Source organism: Sciurus vulgaris (assembly GCF_902686455.1).
Source record: "Sciurus vulgaris genome assembly, chromosome: 8".
Lineage (NCBI taxonomy): Eukaryota > Metazoa > Chordata > Mammalia > Rodentia > Sciuridae > Sciurus > Sciurus vulgaris.
Genome location: NC_136468.1, coordinates 89,882,325 through 89,909,854, shown reverse-complemented (window position 1 = coordinate 89,909,854; position 27,530 = coordinate 89,882,325). Strand labels below are relative to the sequence as shown.

Below are 27,530 nucleotides of genomic sequence, written 5' to 3'. Positions count from 1 at the left end.
TTTCCTATTGCACTTTTCTCCTTCCTCCTTCTTCATTCTCAATAAAGGGTGCTTTTCCCCCTTTCCCATTTCTCAGCCACTCAGGTTTATGGCCATAATACCTATAAAGTTCTTTTACAAGAGACATTTAACCTGCAGAAATAAGAGGCCAAAAAGTTTTTTAAATGAAACCAAACAACCTTTCCTACCACATTCCAACCCTCAGATTGAAATCCATCAGAATTGACTGTAATTGCACTAATAATGGCTACGGGTGGGTTGACATCAGCTGAGTGATGGTGATAGATTTCAATCCTAAACTCTATCAAACCTTCTATGACTAACTGTAAAAGAATCAGGCTCAGGAGTGAGGTCGAACTGCATCTCAGTAATTTTATCTAAAGCAAAGACATTTTCTAAAATTTTTTTATTGGTGACTCCTTTCCTCCTGATCACAGAGGAGTAGCAAAATAAATTAATTGTCTAAGGTCTTACTCACCAGAGTTGCTGGTGATGACATAATCCTTGTTATTGGCAAAGATGTAGCACTTGTCATTTCAGATGCTAACTCCTGAGCTCACTCCCGACAAGCCAAGCAGTAGAAGGAAAAGTGCTGTGTGACTGTTTTTGCCTTTACTTTTCTTTTGTGAATAACTAGTGGTCTCTTATTGCCAGCCCCAGATAAGACTAGGCAAAACTGGTTTTCCATCTCTACTGCAGGGACCTCTGTTTCAATACCAGGTCCCCACTCCCGTTTGCAATCAACCTGCAACTGGTGACACTTTTCCTGTGGCTTTGCCTGAATGGGGTAAGCCAGGTGGGGTTGTTTTAGGTGCAGTGCAGGTTCTGGGTTTAAGGGAGGTGAAAGGTTGGTTAAGAGAAATTCTTGGTGTCCATAAAGTGACACCTGGACCCAAACTCACACATTTTTTTTTTTTTTGCATGATAATCATAAGAAACAAGAAAAATTGCAAATGCAACCCTACAATCAGAAATTGTCTTCCTGGTAATTATTATTACTTATCATTTTATAGTAAAGTGAAATTTTCTTGGCAAAGATACTCTGCCAGTTTTGATCAAAATAATAAATTGTTATTTTTGAAAAGGCATAATTTATTCCAAATCATCTTGTAGTCTCAGAGTTGGAAGGACTTACAAATCTCTATTTCTTCTATTCAGATAATCATACTATTAGGCAACATGACAAGATCTCTGTGATCAGCCAAGTTGATAAAACTGAAGATTGGTATTTTAGAATACATTCTAAATTATCTTGCTCAAATTTTAGCAAGACCAAACCAGGATTCTTTTTTTTTTTTCCTTTAAGTATGGGATAAAAAAGAAACTGTTGGTGCAGCTAATTATAATAGCAATTAACTAATTGCATATTCAATTGGCCACTTAATGACTTGAAACAGAGGGCAATTGGCTAATTGGTACTTAGTTAATGAATGGCTTTTATATGTAAAGAACTGTTAAACTTGCTGGTGAAATAACTTGCCCAAGAAGGCAACCAAACCTTGATGTTCTCCTTTTCCTTAAAAAATCAGTATATGACTTAATTTGTCTATCTTTGACTTGGTAGTTTTCTTTCCCTCTTTTTAATACATGTCCCAGTGCAACATTCAACTAAAAATGTGACTAAAAAGGTGGTCCAGATACCATTTTATTGCTTAACTTCTTCTGAATTATTTTGGTTTGGAATTTATCATGGCGAACACATTTTGAAAACTTCTACAGAGATTTAAATAGTCACAAGAGTCCATGAGTTTAGTCTATGATTACCCCACTTTGCAAAAACTGAGGTTTAGGGAGGTTAATTGTTCTTTGTCCACAGTCACACAATGAATAAATTAGAAAAAGAACTGTTCTGTCACTCTAAAGCTCTTGTCTTTAGAGAAGGAAGATGGAGGAGACCGTGAATAAGCGCTACTGGCGGTCCCAAGCTTCCAACACCTGACCCAGCCGGTTGGGACCTGGCAGTGCAGGATGGGTGGAGGGGACTGACGAAGGTCATCCCACTGGAGGATCCAAAGTGTCTGGGGCCAGCCATGTTCTTGGACGTGCCCTGCTTACTAAAACCCCCTCCTGTACAGGGACTCGCCGTCTCTCCTTGGCCTGAGTGACATAACGTCTGCCTGGTCCCCCAACCCTCTTTCAGTTTAGTCTAAATGCTGGCTTTCTTTCTAGCCACTCCTGGTGACTCTCCACCCCTGGGATTTGGCCTTTCTCTTGGTCTGATCATCTATGAGCTTGGCTCTCCCTCTGCTTCCTCCAACGCATTTCACATTTGGTGGGATGAGTCACCTCTCCTCAGCATTTACACGGTACCTTACGCCCTAGCATTCATATGGAGCTTCTTTGTCCATATGACAAAATTGTTTTTTCATAAATTGTTTCTCTTTAGATTTTTAGCATTTACTGACACAGGACGATTGCCCTTTGTATTCAACTTCCATTTCACAAGTGACAAATTTGAGTCCCTAGGAGGTTTTAAACATAGCAGACAGAACCAGGGTTAGAATTAACTTATTTTTCTGATTTTTTCTACTCATTTTTCATCACTAGCTTAAATTGCTCCTAATCCTCCCATTATTTTACTGTTCTTAGGAGCTGCTTTGAAACACACCACAAAATACATTTCGGAGAACTTCAAATTGATAGTCCTCCCTCCCTACAAAAGTGACCAGAAATTTACTATATTATTTATAGAAATTATGATCTGATAGTGTCCTATGGGTAACTCCTGCCTTAGGAAATGAATGGAGCTCCCCAGAATGTTCTATGGAACACCCAGTCCTGTCAAAGGAGGTGGCCCCCATTGGAGCTTGCACCTTTAGCAAGAAGGGGAAACTGGTCATGGAGAGGGTCTACCTGTGTTTGGCTGCCGGTGTGCAGGGGCGGGTGCGGCGAGGTCTGGTGATGTGCTGGGTGTGCGTGAAGGTGGGAGTGGGAGTGGTGGTGTGGGTGGTTCTGCTGGTGGTGGGGCTGAGGGTGAGCGTGGTGGGCTGGGTGTTGGTGCTGGTGCGGGTAGGGGTGGTGGGCTGGCAGCGTCTGGTGCTGATGCGGGTGTGAGTGCATGTGGTGGTGCGGCGTCTGGTCCTGCCGGGAGCCCATCATTTCCATCATGTGTCCCATGGTGTTCATATTCCCGTTTGACATGGCGGCAGGGTGGTGGGTCAATGCGGCCTTCAACCTCTGAAACAGAACAAAACAAGAGGGGACAACTGAGGTCACTCATGGACACAACAGGAATTCTGAAGCACACTGACTCATGGTTTCAGTTTGATAATATTTCACAGCACTATTGTCAACATTTGCTACTGATGGCAGGACAGATTCAATATTAATTTCATACTTACATATTGTGGGAGGTTGGAGGGACAATGTCGGCCATAGCTGTTAATGGGCTTTTTATGGCTACTGCACAGGACACCTATCAAGATTCAGATATTCCACTAAAAGGTATTTCCTACTCTGTAATCATTCACCATACTCTACTGATGGCCAAAAACAAGTGCAAACCAAAGGGAACTGTTCAATATGATATGATACACCATTGAGCAGAGGCCTCCCATCTGACACATTGCTGCATTTTGTAACAATCAGAAGAATAAAAGAGTCTGTCTCCCTCAAAAGATTTCTCAGATGCATATAAGAAATGTTTCAAAATTTCACAAATGGAGGAAGATTACTATTGTTAATTTAGGGTTTCAATTAACAATTGGGTCCTCTTCATTTGTTACCAGACTATTTCTCACGGTCCCTTCTGATAATCTATCTTTTCTCACATGGTAACTTTCTTCCAACTTTGACAAGGAAGTGAGGGACGTAGAATGACCTGGATTATTGCACGTGTGCCCTTCTGCGATGGTGTAATTCTAGAACAAAATCATGGCTCATTAACCAGCAAGCAGCGCACAAATAACTTCTACCTGAACCTAAAGCAGGACTGAGCCAACTTTTTCTATTAAGAGCCAGATAGTACATCTTTTTAACATTATGGACCTTATAGTCTGTCACACCTTCTCAACTTGAATGTCCTTGTGCAAAAGCAGCCATAGACATTATGTCAATGAATGAGCATGATGTTTATTTTACCATACAACTTTATTTAGGGATGGGAAGTTTGAACTTCAAATAATTTTCACATCATGAAATGTTACTCTACTTGTGATCTTTCCTCCTTAATAATTTAAAATGTAAAAAACAATCTTAGTTCTGGTCATATAAAGGCAGACGGTGGGCAAGATTTGGACCGCCAACCGTAATTTGCTAAACCCCCTCCAAAAGATCAGTTGGTTACCAACTATATCCCAGCTTCTTCAAAATTGTTTTGCCTTTATGTAGGTAATTATCATCCTCATCCTGAGGGCCACAACATGCAAAGTACTGTGTGAGGCAGTTACTCCTTGGAAATAAATCCTACCCAGAGATGAAAGTCTGACTGGCAAACTTCATCAAGTATTTACTAGGGATTCAAGTTCTCTCCAGATTTGGACTCTTATCTGCCTGATAGTGGTGTGTAATCAGTGAGAGAAGGAAGAGTTGCATTTAAATCATGATGAAAGCAACTGCACTCCAGCTCTGTACAGCATTCATGATTCTCAACCATCAAACTATTAGAAAATACCAAATTAATTAATTGAACTTTTTAGTTAAACATAAAAAAACCCTCCATTAGTTTGATTTTTTTTTTTTTAAAGGAGGGCAGGATAGCATACTCAGTGATTTAGATAGTGGTTGAAAACATTTCCTATATCCTGATCCACTAGCCACCTAATCCACCTGCCTCCTCTCATGAGAAAGTACACATGCCACTGGGAGGTGATACCCCACTGGGTAAAGATGATCCTGAGGAAGTTATGCTTCCTGAACACCTGGGAAAGGTAGACACTGGCACTGTGTTGACCACTAAAAAGGAAAGTGAACTATACTCCTCCTTTCAAGTTTTAGAAATGATTTCACTGTTTTTATAAAAATGCTCATTATAAAAATTTAAACAATGCTTAAGAGTGCAATGAAGTCAGTCACCCAGAAGCCAAATGCATTGTTTAGACTGGTGGGTGAACAACATTCCAGACAATTCTATATGCAAATGTAGAGGTGGACGAACAAGTAGGATGATTTTAAAACAGGAGAATCATAATAAAATTTAATAACCCTCTGATGATGGCATGGCAAAGAAATGAAGATTAAATGGATTGCTTTACATGTTTCTTTAACACAAAAATGTTTCTGAATGATACTTCCCGACTTAAGGGTTAAAAAAAAGTATGAAAAAATTATGTTGAAATCATAATTCGTTTTTAAAATTGATCTACTGGATAGTATTGATAAACTTTCTAAACTGTTTTTATAATTTCATTATTATAAAAGTATGTAACTGCATAGTAAAAGAAAGAAAATCAGCTACTGCCTAGTGTTCTTCCCCTAAGCCCCAGTCTCACTCCTTACATGTAATTACCATGAACCTTTAGAAATTTGCTTAGCATTTATAAGGATATGTTTATGCAAACTTTTTATAACAGTTTTGTAACCTTCTTTCTGTCACTTTATCAATATATCGTTTACATCTTTCTATATCAGTGAATATAACTGATAGTAATGACAAGCATTAATTGAGCACTCACTATGTGCTGGTCCTTATGCTATGTTTCATAAATGTTAAGTCCCTAAGCCCACAAGGAATGACCCTGCAAGACTAGAAGAGGCAAGAGGCAGGGCCACATGCCCAAGCTCAGCCACTGAGGAGGGAGGTATTCTACCTCAGAAGTCTGTTCTCTGCATGGCATAGAAGGTGTGGGAAGGCATGCCATTCACCCTTTGCCAGAAACAGGAATAAATGTGTTATGCCACCTCCCGTCATCAAAAGGAATGGCAGAGAAAAGGAGAAGGGCCAGAAAAGATGTCAAGATGAGGGTCATGATGTGAGGTCCAGTGGTAGACATGGGAGTCAGGTGTGTCTGTTAGCAGACAACTGGAGACCCAGGCGGCACACTCTCCCTGGAGTTTGGTGGAGGTGAGGGTGGATAGGAAGAATTTTCAGGAAGCTCACTGGCAGCACAGAACCATGCAGGGCCCAGCATCTTCACCTCCCTTGTGCATTTGAGAGGCACTGACAACCCCACCCCCATTTCAAAACAGATACAATAAGGAGGGCTAAGGTCTGTGCATCCCTTCTCCCTCCTCCACTTCTACACCTTGGGGGGTTAGAAATGTCTTTGAATTGTTTAGGGATGAGGACCAAAGCTCTCAGTCCCTAAAAGGTGAGGCCCCGGCTCGCCATCATCCCCCTGTTCTTCCCTGGCCTACTTTTAGTCAATGGAGGGAGCATGGCATTCCATCTAAACACAAGGCCTTTGTGTGTAAATCAATCAATGTAAATCAATTCCTGATGATGTATGGTCCCAGTAGAACCATATTCCTTTAAAAACATTTCTGGTTTGTAGGGCTAGGGATGTGGCTCACTGGTAAGGGGTTTGCCTAGCATGCATGAGGTCCTGGGCTCAATCCTGAGCACACACACAAAAAAGTTTGAGTTAGTTTGGATTGTAGCTATATGGTTTTTAGTATGATTATTCCATTAATATCCATCAATCATCCCAGATCATGAGTTTCATGAGAAGAGGAACAGGGTTAAATTTTGCTCAGTGTTACTTTCACAGCTTTAGCATAGAGTCTGGTACATGTTAGACATGGAATTAGTATCTTTGGAATGAATGGATGAGTGGAAATGTGAATGAATGAATGAAACCTTCTGAGGCTTATGATGAGGGCAGCAGTATTTTTGTCCTGGATCACTGCCGGTGGTATTTGTATGGAAGCATGATTTTATAGGTCAGCTGAGTTAGAATCAACTCCAGGAGGCCTGTAGGCAGATGGGCTATAAAAGCAGTATCAAAAGATCTCCTGCTCCACACCCAGCCTGCCCTCTAGAAAATGATAACAGAGAAAAGAAAAAGAAAACATAAATAAATAAGAGGAATGCACATTAACTTCCTCTTGATATATTTTCCCTGAAAATGAGGCATGTAATATTGAAAAGCTGTTTGGGAGTGGGTCGTCCTGTTGTCTCTTCAATGCTACAGACAACTTTCCCCCTTTTAATTAGGAGCAAATGGAGTCTGACAAATAAATACTACGCACCAGATCTTCATCTCTCAAATAATTAGCTTGTACTGTTAAGGGAAATTACTTGATTGCCTCAAGTCTGTTCTTGCATGTTCTACACCAAGACAATAACACTAGCATTGCTAATAACGTTCCGTTTAACTATTTATTCACCCAACAAATATTTACTGGGTTTTGACTACGTGCCAGGCACCACACTAGGCACACTGTTACCCGCCCACTATCTGAAGCAAACGGAAGACAAATAAAAACAAAGCTTTTGAAAAGCACTGGTGAGAACAAATACACTCTTACTTTTGGAAATGAAGGCTTAGAGCCTTCCTTAAAAAGCTTCAGGTCTCTGGGTTGAGTTTACCCTCTAAGCATCAGCCACCATCCTATTTGAAGGAAAGCAGTGAAGATAAATGGTTATCAAGCTGCTCTGCATATGCCACATTTAATATTCTCCATGTCATTTCAAAACAGTCTGGGACACTTCTCAAAGTCCTAAGGAGCCTGCTGCTTCCCTATATAATGGTGCCAGTTACAGCAACCGCACTGTAAATCATTAAAATATACCAAATATAGATATTTGCACCCCACTCTCTGAGCAATGATAAATGACCAGTAAATGAGTCCAAGCTGTATTTTGCAGAATGATTTTTCTTTTTGAAGCTGAACTGTGTCTTGTTTTAAATAACTTTCTGCCTAATGCCAAGAAAAGGCAAGGGAGAGAGAAGGAAATTAATGAGCAAATAAACATATTTTTCAGCTCTGAAATCCAGGGCTATGACTGAGATGGGCCCGCAGCACAGAAAAGGAAAAAAATTTAAAAAAGGATTCCGTTGACTTTCTATCCTTTTTTACCACATTCGTTTACTTGAAAGAGTGAATTGGGAGAGACTCTCAGAGCATGACACACAGCTGGTTCCAGTCAATAGGGGTCATTTTCACTTGGTCTGTGTATTTTACCAGCTCGTTGTTCACTGTTCCTGACGGGAGGGTGGGCTGCTGCCCTGGATCTGAGTCTTGGTAAGAAGCCAGCTGTCCCCATCATCCCAACCCAGTGTGGCCACTACCAAAATGGCTGGGCCCCAGCCCCTCTTTTACTTCCCACGTAGCTTGGTGTGCGTCCCACCAGGTCTTATGAAGCCCAGGTACACGCACCATCATTACTGCCACCACCATGCCTGCGTTCCTGCGGGAGTACGCACCCGCCCACACCCACCCCAGGCAATTTCTCTCTCATTAACAGCTTGCTCATGCCAACTAGAAACATTTGTGGGACTGTAAAAACTTTTCTTCTCCATCTTCAGTGAGGCACCTTGCTTAGACTGTATAGACTCTGAAAGCCAAGCCAAATTATTAAATATTATTTGAAAGTCAGTTGAGTGAGGAGTGGGGAAGGTTGGAGCATTCTTTCTAGAAAGATTTTAATTATGAGTGGCTGTTGGGTTTTGTTCCAAAAAGGACTAGGATATCAAAATGTAGTGTTTCTGGGTTGACCCCAAGCAAGAAGCTGTCTACATACAAATATGACAAAAATCTTTATTTCCTTTTTAAGGCAAAACATTACCATCGGTATTTTCCTCAAGTCATGACTGTAAAATGTGAATTTTTTTCCATTTCCCACACACCCCAAACATGGTGGATCATAGAAGTGGTCAACACAGGTTTTTGAATGGCCAGGATGTCAATGGTATGAGACCATAAACTTTCACTGCTTGTGTCTTTTAATGCCAATGATTAGTGACTTCTTCTAGCTTATCCATCATTTTTTAAATTAAGTCTCCAAGTTAGTATAACAGCAGCAATAACAACAACCCCCAAACTGATATTTATACGCTGAATTTAATAATCATAAATGGTTGGTTTTGATTTTAAGATGCTTCTGAACTTGAAAAGAAGTAGATGTAGAAAGAAAACTATCCATGCTGATCATGGGACAGTTACATACACTGAGCTTCACTGGTCATGGTAGAAATAGTTTTAACGCCCAGAAATATACCTGGGCTTCAAGGTGAGCCTTATCCTCCGACCGTGATCACACAGTGAATCTTAAACTCCAAGTATATTTCAGGATTATCATTAGATAATGAACCAAAATCATGCTTGTTTTAATCACATTTGGAATGAAATGCACTTTCTTTCAGAATTCTCATAAAGTAACTCAGCGCCAATGGTGCACAATTTATTCTTTTGCTTTAGATTTTTGCTTGGTAATAAAACTTCAGAAAAGTTTATCAGATGGGAGGAGATATGACCTAGGAAGGAAAGGATGCTGCATGACCTAGAAAGAAAAAAATATTCATATTATTTTTCATTTTATAGCATTAAAAACTATTAATGCTGAAGATATTAGAGATGATGCAATCAGTACAAATAGAAAGTTGTATTGTAGATGGATACTCTGGCTTACTGGAAAATGACTCAAGGAAATCTCACAAATAAGAATGGTACTTGAGAAGAGTGGAAAGTCACTGGTTCTAGTATGAGCTAGGGTGAGAACTGGGTTTTGATCACACCCAAGAGTGAGATGATGCATTGCACTTCGATGATTATAGAGCCCAACAAACCTGAGAGACAAATCTTAGCAATTTCGCTGCTAGCCTTTTTCATATTAATATCTAAATCATACATTAATTACAGTTCTGCAAGAGTGAGCTTTCAATTTATTCTTGTTAAATGAAGAAATTAAGGAATGCACATTTATAGAATGATTTTCTTTCAGATAACCACTTCTCTGTGTCTCTTGGACTCAGCAACTGTCTTTTCTAATTCATCACAATTGTGAGCTTCCCTGAGGTTGTCCATTTTAGTGAATTTCAGAACAAACTGCTGTTTGGAGAGCTGGTCTTAACTTTGAGATAGCTTTAAATTCTTTGCTAAATAAACCACATAGCCTGGTACCTTTACCTATGGAAGAAGGCAGAATCCTTAGCTCCCTATTCCATCAGAAAAGGGATCCCAGCTGATGCTTGCTAAGTGTTAGGGGTCCAGGGAAAATAGAGTTGCATGAATGACTCAAAGAAGGGAAGAAAAGCCAGTGTTGTGGAGAACTTCAGAAAAAGAAGACAGATGACTTGGAGTGAGAAGTCTTGGTTTTAAAGCCTCACTCCAGCAGCCTGGGCTGTCACCTGGAGCTGCAAGTCCTTCTCCATGACATGGGCATATGTGATCAGATAGGAAACTGTATAAACCATAAGGAAATATTAGTGTGACAGAGTGGCAGTCTTGTGGATGGGAGATTGGGTGGATGGAGAAGAGGTTGATACCAACTTTTGAGGAAAAATAAGAAAAAAAATTAAGAACATTTTTTCTTAGTATTAAAATATTTTGTTTTACTTTTGATTTTTAAAAATTCAGAATAAAGCACAACGGAGCATGATTCATTCATAAAAAGAAATATAAAGTACTACTGTTATATGTTACAACATGCATGAATCTCAAAAGCATTATACTAATTGAAAGAAGCCAGGCATAAAAGGTCACATTTAGTATGATTTCATTTATATGAAATATCTGGAATAGGTAAAGCCATAGAGACACAAAACAGATTAGTAGTTGCCAGGAGCTTGGAGGGAGGGTGACTGCTTAACAGTCACACGGTTTCCTTTGGAGGTGATGAAAATATTTTGGAACTAGATAGAAGTGATTGGTTATACAACATGTTGAATGCATTAAGTGCCACTGAAGTGTACATTTTAAAATGGTTAATTTTATATGATGTGAATTTTACCTCAATTTTGAAAATATCTTAAAAAAAAAAAAAGCAAAAATCTAGTGGTGTAGCTCACTGGTAGAATGTTTGTCTACCATGTGTGAGGCCCTGGAATAGATCCCTAGTTCCTTAAAATATATAATATATAGTAAAAGGTAAAGTGAAATAGGAATCTCTTTTCTTTTAACAGGGTGCTGATAGAAACTCTTGACTTCCTCTGATGATTAATAATAGCCATTACAATGTCACCATAAGCAAAACAGTGGTGTGAAATGATAAAGGCCAAAAACATATTTTGCCTTGCGAAGTCAGGGTCAGGTTTTTAGTATCTGTCTCTAGAACTCTGTCTCCTCTGCAAGAGTCTGGTACTCTCCTCTTGCAACCTGAACATCTTCTAGCTAGTTTAGGACTAAGGAGGATACGCAGCAGTCATTGTCATCACTATGACATGACATTAGTAGAGGGTGTTGTATGCAGCCACTGAAGAATCAGGACCCACAAGAACTTGCCTACTAAGAGAAACTTACCAGGAAACAGCTTAGTAGCTTAGGCTTGATTAACAGAAACAAAACAAAGAAAAATAACAACAACAAGCATCTTCCGTCCAAAAACAGCTTAAGGAAGATGTAGCTTGGCACTAACATATATATAACTGAGGGATGTGGGGATTTTATTTAACTTTGTGAAGGCCATCATAACAGTTCATGTGGTTTTCCAGCTGCATCCATACAACCTGATTAGAGAACTTAATGCAAGAGAACCAGAATCTGATTTTTCCCTACACCAGCTCCCATGTGTACAAGCCCATGTAGCTTCCCCTGCTTACCCCATCAAAGATGTCAATAGCACATCTAAAAGGTTCTGGGTTTTCTCTGGGGAGTATGGATGAATATGCACCCTGCTTTCATTTTGTCCCCCGCTGTAATAAACATCCTTGTATTCATGTGTCTTGGCAGGTTTGCCTATTTCAAAAATGTGTTCGTTATTAAAAAAAAAAATTCTGATGCATTGATCTATGCATTGGGTTTAGTCTGAGAAGAGATGGTGGCAATGGTGGTGGTGACAGTAGTGTATGCATGCATGTGTGTTGGGAAAGGGGACTGTAAAGGGAAGGAATAAGGGAGACTCTTGACAAGTTTCAGCTTTAAAGAGTTTTTTCTTGTTCTACCAATATTTCCCTACCTGGGTGAAATACAGATTTGTTCTGCCACTGAGCTCCTTTAGCACTATGAGATGACCGCTGGTATTAATTTAGCCCTGGAAGATACAATATGCTGATTTCCCTGGGAATTTTAAAGGTACTGAATATAGGGTGAATGTAAAATAAGTATTTGTTGATTGCCTGCCTGCCTGCTGCCTGAAAGTTTCCTAGAGCGGTGCCTAACCATGTAATGTCTTTGAAGCACTGGCTTGTAATTTTCTCCACTGAAAGAACCCTTTCTGGTGGTGACTGCAGGGAGAATAATGCCCTTTGTCTTGCTGGCACACACCGCTCACCCCTAAAAACTCAGCACCTGCAAACCTGGATAACTTTAGGTGAGGGCTTATTTCCAGTTTTTATAGAAGAAAATTCTATTGGAAAAAAAGTAATCCCTTGTTATTTTATTTTGGACGAGCATTTAATCAGAAACATAGGCAGTAACATATGTTAGAAAAATACATATGAAACGTAGAACTTTGCATTTATAACTCACTATGGAAAATCCATGCTAATGCAGCACTGAGTTTGGGATTTTAATTGCACAGAAGTCAGGAAATTCAGAGTTCAAGTTCCCACAGCAAACTTCACTCCATATGTGCATCACAGGGCCTTTCCTGAGTGGGTGACCTAACTATTTGGCAAAAGGTGGTGAAATGAATAGTGATGGAAAGGATTTCTCCTCAGTGTTACAGTTCCCAAGCAAGATGGTCAGCTGGTAACCTTAGCTACATAAAAGGTATCCTTTTTAATGCACAACAGTGCTTGGGTATATGCTTGGTGACCATCATGACAACAATTCCATTGTAGCACCTGATGCTGGAGGTGCAAGACTTGGCAGTGTGATCCTCCAGGGGACCAGACAGTTGTCACCACATCACCCAGTTCTCTGGCAGATCTGTCCCATTGTCTTGTGAGGGCAACTGCATTCAGTAGGCACTGCCTCTAGCTCCATCCCCAAGGAGCCCCTCAATATCTCTGAAGCCCAAATTTCTGAGTCTGAATGTTTGACTAAAAAGCCTCCAGGGATTTGGAGAAGACACTTTCTCTGAACACACTCTATCTAGCCCTTGGAAGAGTTATCCAAATCAGTTGTTCTGTATTACTGTCTTCTTTTGGTTTTATTCTAGTTGTGCACTATTAAGCCTCTGTTGGAGAAATCTGGTGTGGCCTGGAACTTACTGTAGTAAGAAGTCTCCAGGTGTTTCTCTCTGATGTTGAGGTCAATGATTGTAGGAAAGTATAGTTGACTTGTCCCTTGGTGTCCACATCTGAGGCTCTATGTGTGTTCAGTCCTACTTGTGTCACTGGTCACCAAGAACACAGGAGAAGAATGAGGCCAGAGAGTATGTTTCCTGCTTGACTTACTTTTGAGGTTTTGTGAATATTGGTGCTCCAAGGCCACTGGACCAATAGCCAACTCGCTGTGAGGTTCTACCACCCTGTTAAATAAGAGTCCCAAGCCTGTGCTTGGTCTGAATTATATGGTCCTTAACCTGGCAACCCCATTTGACAACATGAACAGCACATTTAACCATAATTCCTGGACTCTGAGCACGCTGGAAATCCATGATGCTACCTGGGAACCGCCTGGTCTCCCTGGGCAGGATGGACCTCTGGAAACCTTTGACAGGCTCAGGATGAAGGACAGTCATCCTAAGCAACAGGGTCCATCACGGTACAATCTATAGTGCTTTAGGCAAATTGCACCAGAGAGAATAGAGCTGTGTGTGGGGAAGTCAGAACAAAACACAAAACCTCCTCCACTTTCCCCTGTACTTCTATATTTAAAGCATTTCAAAGAAGAATCGATTGCTTTCAGAAGAATCCAGCCACATGTGCATGTATACACTAGGAAGCCACACACTTAGAACAGCTTTTGAAATAAGCCCATGAGGATGCATCCAAATTATGTCATTTCTTACCTACACTTCAAAGATTTCATTAATACCTGAGTATTGGAAAATATTGAGTATTCTATGCTTTTTTTCCCCCTAGTTTAGAGTTTTCCTTAAAGTTTTATTCTTTTTCAGATGGTATGACAATCAGAATGCATTAACTGCTTGTCACATTTTTAGCACAGTAATCACAGGCCCTTGCTAAGCTCTCTCTTTACCTCTCTGTTTCTATTGTCTCCATGGTATACAATTCAAAAAACCAGAAACCTAAATCTACCATTTTACTGCCTATAATACAAGTAACAGGGGTGGTGGGGTGGGGAGTGTGGAACCATCTCTTTAAATCACATTGTCACCACTGAGCACTATTCTAAAAATGCCAAATAGAAAGCTTTCTGGTTGATTTATTAATTGAAAATGGCCTCTCAAAGAATTTTTCTCTTAACAAGCTGAAGATATCATTTTCATGATCTGTCTTCTTTCCCAGCTCAAGTGATTTCTTTTCCAACTCCACATTTCTCTGAAGCAATGGCTCACCAGGGAAGGGCAATAACACAGTAGCTTGCCCTAAGTCAAGACCTTCCTTCAAAAAGGATGAAGCTCTTGGCAGATATTCAGCCTATATATGTAGTAAGTGACAAAGATCAATCCCCACCTTTTGGCGATGTAGAAAATTTCTGTGAAGCAATGTCAAGCTACCTGCTTGGAAGTTAGTAGGGGAGGAATTTGAACGTGAGGATTGTTCTTTGTGGTACAGCCTGGTCAGCGCAGCAGTTTCCTGCTTAGAAGAAAGATGGTGGATAATAAATGAAGAAGGCAAGAAGGAGAAAAAGAAGCCAGAGCAGAGGCAAGGAAAGAAGACATAGGAAGAAGGATAGGTGTGAAAGCTAGTTGGCTCTGCTGGAGGTGAAAAAATGCTTCATTCAAGGGTTATAGTATATATTGATTTACACTGAAAATACAAAAAACTGTTGTAAGAGAGAAGTGAATTCTAGATTGAGTTAGAATATTCCAATAGACTTGTCCATTCTACTGTGTTTTTCAGATAAATCAATCACCAAAGTGGTATTATCAGGTGATTTCGTTCTTTCACCAGACGCCAGCAAAACAGTGTCTGAATTTGTTATGGCACATAAGAAAGGAATAGCACCCTACAGGGTTGTTTTTGTATGAATAACATTATATTTAGAAGTGTGCCCACTTCTGTAAGGTTTTCAAACCACACATGGTTAACCAGAGGCTAACAAAATGGTTAGCCAAATGTGTCAACCACTAAGCCAAGTGGAAATAATGACGGTAGTTCTAGCAATGGGGAGTTGCTCTCCCATTTCTGTGATATATTCCATCCAACAACCAACCTACCAGCACCCAGCCTGCCTTTCAGAAGGGCATCATGTTTAAAGAGCATTCTTGAGTCTTCAGAATCAACACGAGTGAAGTCCATCTTATGAGGAGAAGGGCCTTCCCCATTAAAGGGTTGCTTTCTCACCAGGCAGATGTTCTACTCTGGTATGGACTGAAAGCATTTTTGCCAGCATATTCAGATTAAGTGAGTTCACCATTGGTTCTGGTCTGACTAACTGATGAGACCAAACCCATCTGAGTGAGAATCATTTTTAAAGCAGAAGATGGATTGTTTTTCTTGGTACCAATTCAGGGCCTGCTATTTTCCCCTTTCTTTTTGCTCAAAAGTATCCTTTGATTTCTTTCCAAAACTCATTCACTACGGGAAGTGTATCATTATTAAGCTTCCTTGGTGGGTTACCACATATTGTGGGCTTTGCCAAAGAGGGCAACTGTCAATAGTCAAGTAGTTGGCTTATTATGACTGGTAGCATTCACTATGAGTAGGGCTCTTTTTTTAAATGAGCTAAGTTGACTTGTATTATTTAGTAACTCAAAATCCTTTCTGGAAGTAGGAGGGATATGTACTAAAATTCAATTTATAACAAAGAAAGAAATATACTCTTCTGAGACTAACCCCAAGTGTTTCCCCTAAGTTAAAAAAAATTAAAATTAGATTCCAACAAGAGAAAATATATCTAAGTGCTTTTGTTCATACTATTCAATAATCTTTAATTTGATCTGGGTGCCCAACATTGTTTCCCTTGATGTTCTTGGATGGAAGATTAGAGACAGAGGGAAAGTGAGTGGGAATAGAAGGATGTTCTCATTCTTTAAAGTCTCTTTCTTTTTAACTATTTTTTGGTTTTCATTTAAAGATAGCATATGCATCATAGGATAAGAATTTGGCATTCTAGATGTGCATTTGTGTGACCCAGGCTGATGATGCAGGGATTTAACTACTACACATATCTACCTTCTGAAAAAAGTTACCCTTTTCTTTGAGTAATTTTGGGCCAGGTTTCCTTGCAGAGATGGTGAGCTCTCTGAATGGACTCTTTTCATTCCACTACTCTTGACATAGCTTTGATCTCAGATACCATTCAGATTTTTGTAACATTAATTGTCAATAAAATAGAGATATTCCTGGACTAACAGAGGAACCCACCATATGATGATAAACCCACTATATGATGAAATCAGTTGAGAATGTATTTAATACACTTAATGTACCAAAACCTACAACTTAGCAACACAGTAAAGCATCAGTTCTATTTCCCATTGTGGTAGCCTGGCTGACTGGGAGATCATGGGAGATACTGGACACCTTCCTAGCCCAGAAAACGAACAAAAGTATAAAAATTATAAGTACAGTTGTACATGTACAGTTTTCTTTCTTTCTCTCTCTCTCTCTCTCTCTCTCTCTCTCTCTCTCTCTCTCTCTCTCTCTCTCTCTTTGTACTAGGGATGGAATCCAAGGGCACATTACCACTGAGCTACATCCCCAACCCTTTTTTAATTTTTTTTTTTTTTATTTTGAGACAGGGTTTCTCTAAGTTGCTTAGGACCTGGCTAAGTTGCTGAAGACAGCTTCAAACTTGCAATCCTACTGACTCGGCCTCCTGCGTTGCTGGGATTACAGGCATGTGCCATTTAAGTGCCATTTCTACTGAATGCATATTGTATTTGTACCAGATAAAAACTAAGCTGAATCACTGTAAGCTGCGGACTGCCTAAGTATTATCAAAGGGATACGACAACAGAGAACCTTTACCCAGTGCTGAAAAGTGGGGCTGTTTCAAAGATTTGCCTTTCAAACTCAAGGAATGGACCTTTTGGGAAAACTGACCTATTTTAAAACCAAGACACTTCTGACCAGGGTGTGGAAAGGTAGTTGGAAGACACTGTGCAGCATTAGTGTGACTGATTTCCTCCTAAATGAAAATAGCTACCCAGGTAAGAGGCTAATACGCACCCTTAAATCAACTGTGATCATTTCAGAACTTAATGGTTGCAAAATAAAGAGATGAAACTCACCACTCTCAAAAATCAGACCTAATGATTGCATTAATTGATTCATGAATTTACACTTAATATTCATGGGAGTTTTAAGTCTGGTTCAAAGAATACCTATAAAATATCAAAAGTGAAAACAAATTCAATGTAGTACTAGTGTCTACAGTGAACAGATAGAGGTAGAATCTGTTTAGTCTGAGAAAAGAAGGTTGTCAGGGCAACTGAGTGAAACATTTCAACTGCAATTTAAATTCGGACTCTTCAAGTAATTAGGAAGAACAGTGAGACTACCATTTTAAAGAGATTAATTTGTTAGATGAACCTATGGAATTTCCATAATTTGGTCCCACCAAAATACATGCCAATCTAGGAATACAGAAGGGACCTAAAGTAACAACCTTTCAGGCTCATGAGCTCCTGATGGAGCATGATGAGGCACAGCTTGGGCTCTGATGTCCTGAAGCTGGTCATTAAATGTTCCACGCCTTTTTATTTAAAACCAAAAGAGGGTTTTAATCTGGCTCCACTTCAGCGAGGCTAATGGCAGCAGCTTCCCTCCCAAAGATTCCTTCCACCCTTCCAACTGGCAAGCACTTGCTTCATTTCCTTGGGTACTGTAAGCATCATGCACAATGACTGGCTCCTCATTCTGCACTGCCCTGGCACTTGGAAGGAAGCTGTTCATTCTTCCTACCACATTCTCTTTGTGCACAGTAAGAAATAGCCAGTAGAGATACTACTCATTCCCAAAGAACTCAAAATGTAATTAACCCCATTGACTGCAAAATGCTATGATATTACAGATTAAATAGATATTTTTATCAGATTTAGATTGCTTTAATTTAAATTAAAAAGAGAATGCTGGTGTTTGGGGGTTAACTAGCATTTTTAGATTGCAACATATCACCTCTATGTAGTTGACTTGAGCCTAAACTGAAGTTTTTAGCCATGGCTTAACACAGAGATTGAGAGCAATTTTGCCCGTGAGGGACATCTGGCAATATTGGTGAAATGTTTTGTTGTCACATCTGGAGAAGGTATATACTGGTATATAGAGGGTAGAGACCTGGGATGCTGCTAAACATTCTATAATGCACAGGACAGCTGCTAAGACTGGGAATTATCCAGGTAAAATTTCAATAATGTCAAAATTGAAAAATCCCTGCCTTAACCTGACAGCCAGGCTAACTAAACTATGACTAAATGGCATCTATTAATAAGTTATTTCATTTCTTTGAAGGCGACATCACAGACCATTGTGACATGGATATGAAATTGGCTGGTTTCAAAATCCAACTAAACACAAAGTATCTTCTTTGTGTCATTTCCTTCCTATCCTTATAAAATTCATCATTCTACTCTGTGGCTTGGGAGGGATAACAGCAACATCATGAACTTGGTGCATGCTGTGGTGCACACTTAGAATCCCAACAACTTTAGGGGCTGAGGCAGGAGAACTAACAGCAAGTTTGAGAACAGCCTCAGCAACTTAGTGAGACCCTATCTCAAAATAAAAAAGAAAAAGAAAAAAAACTAGGGAGATGGCTCAGTGATAAAGCACCCCTGGGTTCAATCCCCTGAACCTCAAAAAAAAATAAATTTAGCTTTAGTTTTCTTTAACCATAGGCTCCAATAATAGGAAGAATTTTGGAGCTACTTGGGCAAAGACTATTTCATTGTAAACACTGAACGACTGAGAGCCAGTGAGATTAAGGGGTCATGTGATCACATGACGAGTTCAAGGTTGAAGGTCTATTGGAACCCAGGCCTCCTGACTACTGGTCCAGGCTTCCTCTGCTACCCTGGGAATGAGTCTGGCACTCAGCTGCATCTAAAATAGTAAATAAGAAACAGAGATGACATATGAAAATGGTAACAGCCATGTGCTCTGTATTTTCAGTGGGCATCAACTCAATGTGTTTTGAGGCGAGGCTGCTTCTCATCAGAGACAGTGAGAGCCACTGTGCCATGGGGGACTGGTGGGGCAGGGTCTGCTAAGCCCACAGGCATCTGTGTCTCCTCAGCTGGAGACAGGTGCGCTCCCAGCAGGCAACATCTGTCACCTTCTGGTATGCGGTCTGTGCAGGAGACAAGGCAGGTTCCAAGAGCTTTTGAGTTCTGTGAAAGGGCACGGTGTCCTTCTCTCGCTTTTTTCCTCTGACTTTCTCAAATGGTTATGAGATTATTTTCTGTTATCTCTCCAGTCATTCCAGTCCTATGGAGGTCTCTGAAGGGAATCACAGCGAGTCTCAGTCCTGACATTTTCTACTTAGTGACTTTTCAGATTGGCATATGATTTTGGCCAGTAGGGTGGGAGAAGAGTTATGTACTCTATTTGGCAGCAGGGAAAGTAAGAACATGGTCTCTGAATTAGGGAGGAACTTTAACACTTCTTCTACTTTCCAACAATCACCCAAACCTGGAGATTCCAGTAACATTCTCATATACTCTTTCCATGTAGAAATTCAACATTTATTTAGTCAATAAGTGGGGAGAGGGACTTCCCTCTTAATCCCACCCTACCTTTTATCTGTAAAGAATTTCAAGAGGCAGGGTCTGGAAATATACAAAGTCTCTACATAACTTCTCCACATTTCCTCCTCTTCTGTTAAATATGGAGTGTACCCAAACAAACTGTTTTAATTTCCTATATTGTTTTGCTCATTTTCTTTGAAAGGGTTGGGGGAAAGGTGTCTAAAATGGGCAGTCACAAAGCTGGATACAAATTGGCTATCTCCTCTTTCAGTGATCTCTCACTATTGGTAATATTCTCTTGAGACTACCACCTTCTGTCTCCCTGATACAGTGGGAACTGCCTTGTGACCAACGAGGTGGAATTAAGCACGTGGCCAGGTGAGTGTGTGCATGCCCAAGATGAAGTGGGCAAGGGGAAGAAGAAAAGGCAATGGCACATGACCAGGTGCTAGAAATAATGTGGAAGTCAGTGCCGAGATTCTCCTATGGCCCTTTAAACAGGATCCAGAATTTTTGGATTCTGCCCTGTGGAGTTCAAGGGTATTCTTCGAGGCAGCAAGTTACTGTTCCACAGAGGTGTGAATGCGCTGGAGTTTCACAAACACAATACTTCACACTATTGGTTCAGAATAACTTTAATTCCTCTCTCCATTGCCCCACCCCCAGTCCCATTAAGCTGCTGGATCCACAGAGAGGCCTAGAAAAGCCCAGACTGGAAAGTATCAAAGAACGCACAAGAAAGCTATAGCGAACATTCTAGTATAAAATATAACCAAACACTAATCAAGAGCACAGTGCCCATTTTTGCCTGATAATGGTTGAGGTCTCACTTTAGCAATTACATGGAGTTTGTCCCAAAAGCTCCATTTTCCTCTAAAAAAAAAAATAAAAAAATAAATCCTTCCCTTTATAAGATTCCAAAGTATCCCTTATTTAAGAGTAGTGAATTAAGGAATTAAGGTGCTGCTCCACATAGGCAGGGAAGCACAGAGGTTCTGGGGAAAAAAAAACTCCTTAAGCATTTGGAAGCCCGTAAATCAAACAGATCAAGAACCCTGCCTTCACCCCCTCACTCCCGCCAACATCTGGTGCCAGTTCCAGACAGTTCCCTGCCAATGATTTGTATATTATTATATAAGGCAACATCCTAAAAATGCGAGTACCTCTAAGAGAATTACAGTGTTAAACTGGGACATATGACCCAGATGCTTCCTGAGGCGGGTGAACCCCGGGAGGTCTCTCTATACCACGGTGAGTCAAGGCAAAGGCCTAATGATGTCTACACATGGATTGAGCCTGATGGGAACTGTTTATTTTTCTAACTTTGAGCAACTGCACTGGAGACCATCAGAAAAATGAATCAAGAAAAGTGTCCTTAAATTGTACAGAACTGTTTATAGATTGCATGATTCTGGGGAATGATCCTGAACAACAGCTTGCAAAAATCAATACCTTTAACAATACTGACTTGTGATGAGGTTTGAGGAGACAAAGAAAAGAGGGAGGAAGGAAAAAACTGAAGAAAGCTGCTAAGGTGCTGAAATGTGTGAGAAGTGAACAGCACAACGGGCAGTCCCTTCCATTCTGAAGCATCTGGTGAACCTTTTGCAAAAAGGCCTAAAAGCTGTTTGGCATTAGAGGTGGAGCGAGAGAAAGCAGACATCATAACCCCTGGCTTGTGAACCACATCACACCCCCTCCCTAAACAAGAATCTTGTGGGCTTAAACCACAAGCTCATATCCGAACCTTTCCTGCCAGGGCAGCAGACAAATCTAGCTTTCCCACAGACCGGCGCGGAATGTCAGCATCCCACCAGAGCCGGGGCTTAAGGATTCATCATCAGGGCAGCCAAATACGTTTCTCCACTCAGAGCGACTCTGTTCTGGACCTCAGCCAGAGCAACAAGACCAGGGAGGGGGAAACGAATCCTATAGCTAAGCAAACTGAGGAGCAGGGCAGGGAACCCGAGAAAGGGTTGAAGTGGCTAATTTTTCCACTTTCCCCCTGCTGTGGTTAAAAGCAGTGACAGATAATTTATCACACATTTTGATGGCATGCCAGCTGGCCGTTAAAAAAAAAAATAAGAAGGAGTTGTTTATTAATTCAATTAGTTGGCTTATTTATCAGGGCTAGGTTAGTGGGGGCAGCAAGAAGGCCAAAGGATGCCAGTGTCAAGCTGTCCCTCGCAGCCAAGTGGAGATGCACATTCTTAGCCTCCAAGACTTGAAGTGTCCCACTAGCTCTGTTTAGCCTGAGTGTTTGTAGGGCGACAAGAAAACCTATCAATTGCAATGAAATACTGGGGCAGGGAGATGCTCAAAACAGCACAAAGTCGTCTGAGTGATGATGGTCATTAGTGTTTATCACCCTTTCAGGGGCCACTAGCAGACACAACACTTCATCCTTCTCTAGCTCATTTTTTTTTTTTTTAATTCATTGATTATATACAAGCCTGCCAAAGTATCAGCGGCCTGCTCAGGATCAGAAAAATCATCTACTTAGTTAGTGATTTGTTAAGGAAAATCTACAAAAGGTTCATTGATTGCTTTGTGCCAATCTCTGCTTCTGATGCTTGGATTTTGGTTACTGGTGATAGTTACTCCTCATATGGTGGGTGAGATCTGGGCCTGTTTTACCAGTGAGTCAGCAAAGGTACAGGTTTTAATCAGTTTATCCTGGACCCCTCATTTTACTACATGTCCCTCCTACCCTGCTCCTGGCTGACCCAGTTATGTGGTGACACTAGACTGTACATTTGCAGCTAACCTTGTGGCAAAAATTAGAAAAGATGGGGAGAAGAAGAGGAAATTCTATAATTTTATTATTTTTATTGAAAAATAATAATTATAAGCAAATCATTACATGTATATGTTTGATTTTGGTTTTATTCAGAATAAAAAATTTCCTTTGTGAGCCTTACAAAGAAAGTATTGTATAAACTTGAATGAAGACAAATTCTGGACAAATACGTAAGTATGTTTTCACATATTATTTAGAGTAAATGAGTTGTGGGTTTAATATGGCAAGAAAGGAATCTAATGTACAAATATGATGACCTTTTTCGTGACTCAGCTGGTTAATTAAGCAGCCATGTGACAAAGATGTGTCAATGATAAGGCCACATGGGTAATTTGAGTGGGGACATTGCATCTTAAAGGGAGATGTGATTTTTTAAAAAATTACTTCATTTATTTATTTTTATGTGGTGCTAAGGACTGAACCCAGTGCCTCACACATGCTGGGCAAGTGCTCTGCCACTGAGCCACAGGGCCAGCCCAGGAAATATGATTTTTGAGCCTATACCAGGACAGGGTCTGGGGTGAAAAGAATGAAGTGCCCGAGTATCTTATTGAAGTCTAGTACTCTGCAGGTTATTATGCTGGCTTCTCTATGTCATGCTAAGATTTAGAACCTCCTCAGCCTTCTCCTTCCCTCCCTTCATTTCTTGTGTCTCCTCCCCTCACCATTGGCCGACTCCATTTTCAGCTCTTTGGTTGCAGAACTGAGCTTCTCCCTCAATAATTTGCTAATTTCCAAAGGGCCTAAAGAAATACCAAATCTTTGATGTGGCTCTTCTTGGTAACGTCCCAAATACTTGACTTCTAATACCTTAAGAAATGTCTATTGAGTTGGATAACAGCAAGTGGAATTAAATCCTGTCTTCCTGTTGACATCTTTGTCTCATCAGTTATGACTGGCGGAGAGCTTCTGCTTTCAAAAATGGGAAGTTTTAGGTGACGATGCACTAGTATTTTTTTCATTTCTTCTTTTTTATTTTCAGATCAACTTAACCAGAAAGGATTTATTTAAAAATTGGTATATTTTGCCTGACTTTGGGCACTTTCCTACTTTTTTTTAATGTGTTCAAGTCTTCTAGTTTAGTCTGGTGTATTTCAGTTTTCAGTTTTCACTACTGACAGTAGATCAACACGGGGCTTTTATAAATTTTGAATGACAATTATATATGGGGAAAATAATGTCAGTGTATTGAACAACCTAACATTTAATTATCATTTATACCTTCAAAGATGTTTTGCAGACCTTTAAGAAATTTCTTCAGCAATCTTGGGTCAAAATCCCTTTAACTATATTTTCAACTAAAGTACAGGCAGGTATACCTGTATGCAAAGTAAATGTATTTTTGATAGAGAAGTTTATTAATTTAAGAAAAAACAATATAAAATTCAGTTATTTCAAGTCAATGCATTTTTGGATTCAGCAGTATCTCTAGTAAAAGTTCATTTTCAGTTTTTTTGAAATTGTAAAAAAGTCCAAACCCTCTGTATCAGCACATGCTAAGCACAAAGTACAATATTTCAAAAAGTTAATAATAATAAACCCTTATGCCAAACAATATGCTACTTGATGGACAGTGTTCTCTTTGTAACACTCTTGTCCAGTCTCTCAATTTATTTTAAATGAGAAGTTACTCTGTTGACAGGGAGGGAAATATTCTTGCATCGAGTGCAAACCACTTTAGACCTGAACTTCTCTTCAGAGGCTTGGTAGGAATGCTGTAGACAGTTTCCCCTGGACATTGCTTGACCTTCCATGTAAGTATTTCTCAGATTGTCTTCTAGGATTTGCTTCCAGAAGGTTCTCACAACTGAACAACAATTTTACCTTTTAAACCTGATTCCTTTGGAAATGAAAATAGTGCCAGATAATTTCACTCCTGCAGATTTCTTAAAAACACACACCAACATTTTAGACATTTTAAAATTTCCCACTATAGCCTACTGAAAAACTAGATAAAAATAAGACAAAATTTCGTATAAATCAGGCACATTAGTGATATTTCAGGATTTCTCTTGATATTTTTCCCCAGAGAATCAGAATCCCATCTGCTTTGCTGAATGCAGAATAATTGGAAAGCATTTCTTCAAACAGCTTCATTTGCTACTGTCTCTGGGTCTCCAGGGTATCTGCCTCTCAGAGGGTGGAGTTAGCTATATCCCTCATTCCTCCACATGTGACATCAAAGTTGATAACATCCACACCTTTTTTAGGATGTAAAATGTTTGAAGAAGCACTGACAGGAATGAAACTTTCCTCCCTCCGGGTTCAATATACAAAAATAACAATTCTATTCCTCAAGATTCAGTTTAATATGCATTCAGTATCTATCACTATTTTGGCTAAGTCAGCTGGAATATATTTTACTCTGCTGTCTTTATTTTAAAAACTACAATAAAATAAGGGGAAGACGAGGTTTCAGCTACTAAATATCAAAAGAAAAAAAGCACAGTCTTGAATGTGGGTATATGATTTAGTATATTCCAAAAACAACAGTAGAAATAATCATCAGCATCAAAGTGCAGGTGATCTAAACAGGTTTGATTTTGAAGCACTTTATTACAGCATTAGTTATGCTTTGATTGTAGAATGCCTTTTCTAAACTTGGCTAAAGTTTACTTTCTTCAGGTTGAGAGGGGATACAGCTAAGTGGTTAGACCCGTGGCTAGCCCATGTGAGGCCCCAGAGTTCAAACCCAGCATGGCAAAAAAAAAAAAAAAAAAAAAAAAAAAAAAAAAAAAAATAGAATGGGAAGGTTGATTTTTTCTCTGTGTGTGCCAACAACTTCGGTAGGGAATAATTTGACTGAGTACTAGTTTGTGGGCATTCAGCTGGTAGGACATATGTGACTATTCTTTAGCATTCCTGCAGTATTCCTGCAGTTTCTTGCCTCACATATAAGAGCTGATCAGATAGGGTTGACATTGTGTGGGAATTAGCAAGAAGTAGAGAAGTTGATCTGGCTCTTGTCCTCAAAAAAATTGGTTGGAGGAATAAGAAGTATACACACAGCTTAACAATCACCATGCCACGAAAGTCAAATTAGGGGAAGGAACAGAAAGTGGCTGTCAAAGGAGACAGATCCTGATGGTCGCTGGGGTGACCAGGAAAGCAAATCAGACAGCTGGTTTTCAGGTGGGTGGTAAGGAGAGTTAAGGGGGACAATGACAAGTCTCTAACAAGGCTTAGAGACCTAGTCTAGATATGATAAAGAGTTTCTCAGAGGATGTATATTTCTTCTCTCTTCTCATTGCCAAGGCTCATTATTTACTTCAAGCAACCCTGAATAATCATGACCTACATCTACCCTTCTAACTAAAAGCAGATCATAATTTTGTTGGATCAATTTCATCCGTAAAAAGAAAAACATGATCATTGCCACCAATCAATGACAATCAGGGTAGGCTGGCTTATACCACGGAGCAGGCGTAATTTAGAAAAACAAATTATTTGTGCTATAAGAATATTCATTTTCCTTTCTTCACCTTGATCTAAGAAGTGATCTGAATGCAGAAATGCAGAAACAAATTAATTCCATTTAACAAATATCCCAAAATAACAAGTCCTATGAGCCCTTTTTTTTAATTTTTAAACCCAGGGCCTCCTTTGTGTCCTCACCCTCTTCCCTTCCCCCTGAAGCAGTGCTTGAGATGGCAGGCTGCACTCCAGAACAGTACCCTTTACTCTTCTTCCAGGAAAGAACTTTTCAAATAAGGTCCTAAATGCCCATTCAGTGTTGGTGAGCACACATACACCTACACACGGCAGAGACATGCCAACTCCTGACACGGGAATTTTCAGAAGCACACCAAAGTCTCTGTTTGATTTAAATTTATTTTTAATCACATAAAATCCAATTTGGAAAATTGATGCATGGGATTTTCTGAGTCACCAGAAGCTCTTTATAAGATTGCAAATGCATCAAGAAAGAAGAAATCTGTCTAAGCATGGCTGATAGTTCACAACGGTAAAAATGATCTGTTTCCTCAGTTCAGAATGAATGAGACGAGTTTTTAAATCAGATAGGCTATTAAATCCTAACATAAGTCAACATACACTTGACATATCTGATTCATGAGAAGAAAGACTTTGGGGCAAAAGTAGTCTCCACTTTGAAATCAGTTTATTTTGTTAACTTTCTTCTTCAGTCTTATTTAATAATTCACCTAATATTTAATATTCTGGGTCATACTAATCAATTATAATAGTGATCTTTGTCCTCCACTCCCAGTCATTTTTTGCTGTTTTTGGCAATACACTAGGACATTTCTTAATTCCTTAAGGAGCTTCCAAAAATGATAAAAAAGCAATCCAAATTCATTTTATACTCATATTCTTTTTTACTTTTAAGTTCATGGAAATAAGTCTTTGAATCTATAAATGAATTTTCTGAAGAAAACTATGAAGATTTTTTATTAGCTAACCCGTATCAGAGTATAATCACACCTCCAACTTGACTGGGAATCACAGTTTTAATGCTAATTGGTTCTAATGATCATTGATAGTCAGTCACATCTCAAAAAGGAAATGAGTAAGGGTAATTTCCCATCCTGACATATTCAATGAGCCAAAAGTCCTTAAAGTGTTACTTTTTTTTTTTTTCATTTTTTCTTTTTTTTTTTTTTTTTTTTTTGTGGTGCTGGGGATTAAAACCAGGGTAGATCCTCTACTTTCAGATAAATAATGATTTCCTTGTCACTACTGGATTTAATTATTACACAATGTTTATGTTAATTGCATATTAAATTACAAAGTACAACTAGAAAACTATTTATATGAAGATGTTTTTCAAGTTACAAATTCTCAGAATTTTCTTGTAAAATATAGTTTTTTCCTATTTTTTCCATGGGAAACCCTCCGCCCCTTGCCTATAATTTGAAAGCCATTCAGCATGGAAACATCTACAAACAATAAGAAGATGATCAACAAACAGCTCTCCATCAGAGACATGGTCCCATAAATCATAGCATATTCGTATGACAACATGTC

General features: G+C 39.5%; 1 protein-coding gene across 8 annotated transcripts in view; it reads right to left on the bottom strand.

The window, feature by feature from the left end:
- The window catches only part of CREB5 (cAMP responsive element binding protein 5), a 392,310-nt gene that overhangs the window by 16,019 nt on the left and 348,761 nt on the right, over positions 1-27,530 (bottom strand). For all 8 annotated transcript variants that reach the window (XM_079152559.1, XM_079152564.1, XM_079152560.1 and 5 more), the window contains one exon: positions 2,854-3,177. In XM_079152559.1, the coding sequence (XP_079008685.1) occupies positions 2,854-3,177 (324 nt within the window). The remainder of the gene's footprint in view (positions 1-2,853; positions 3,178-27,530) is intronic.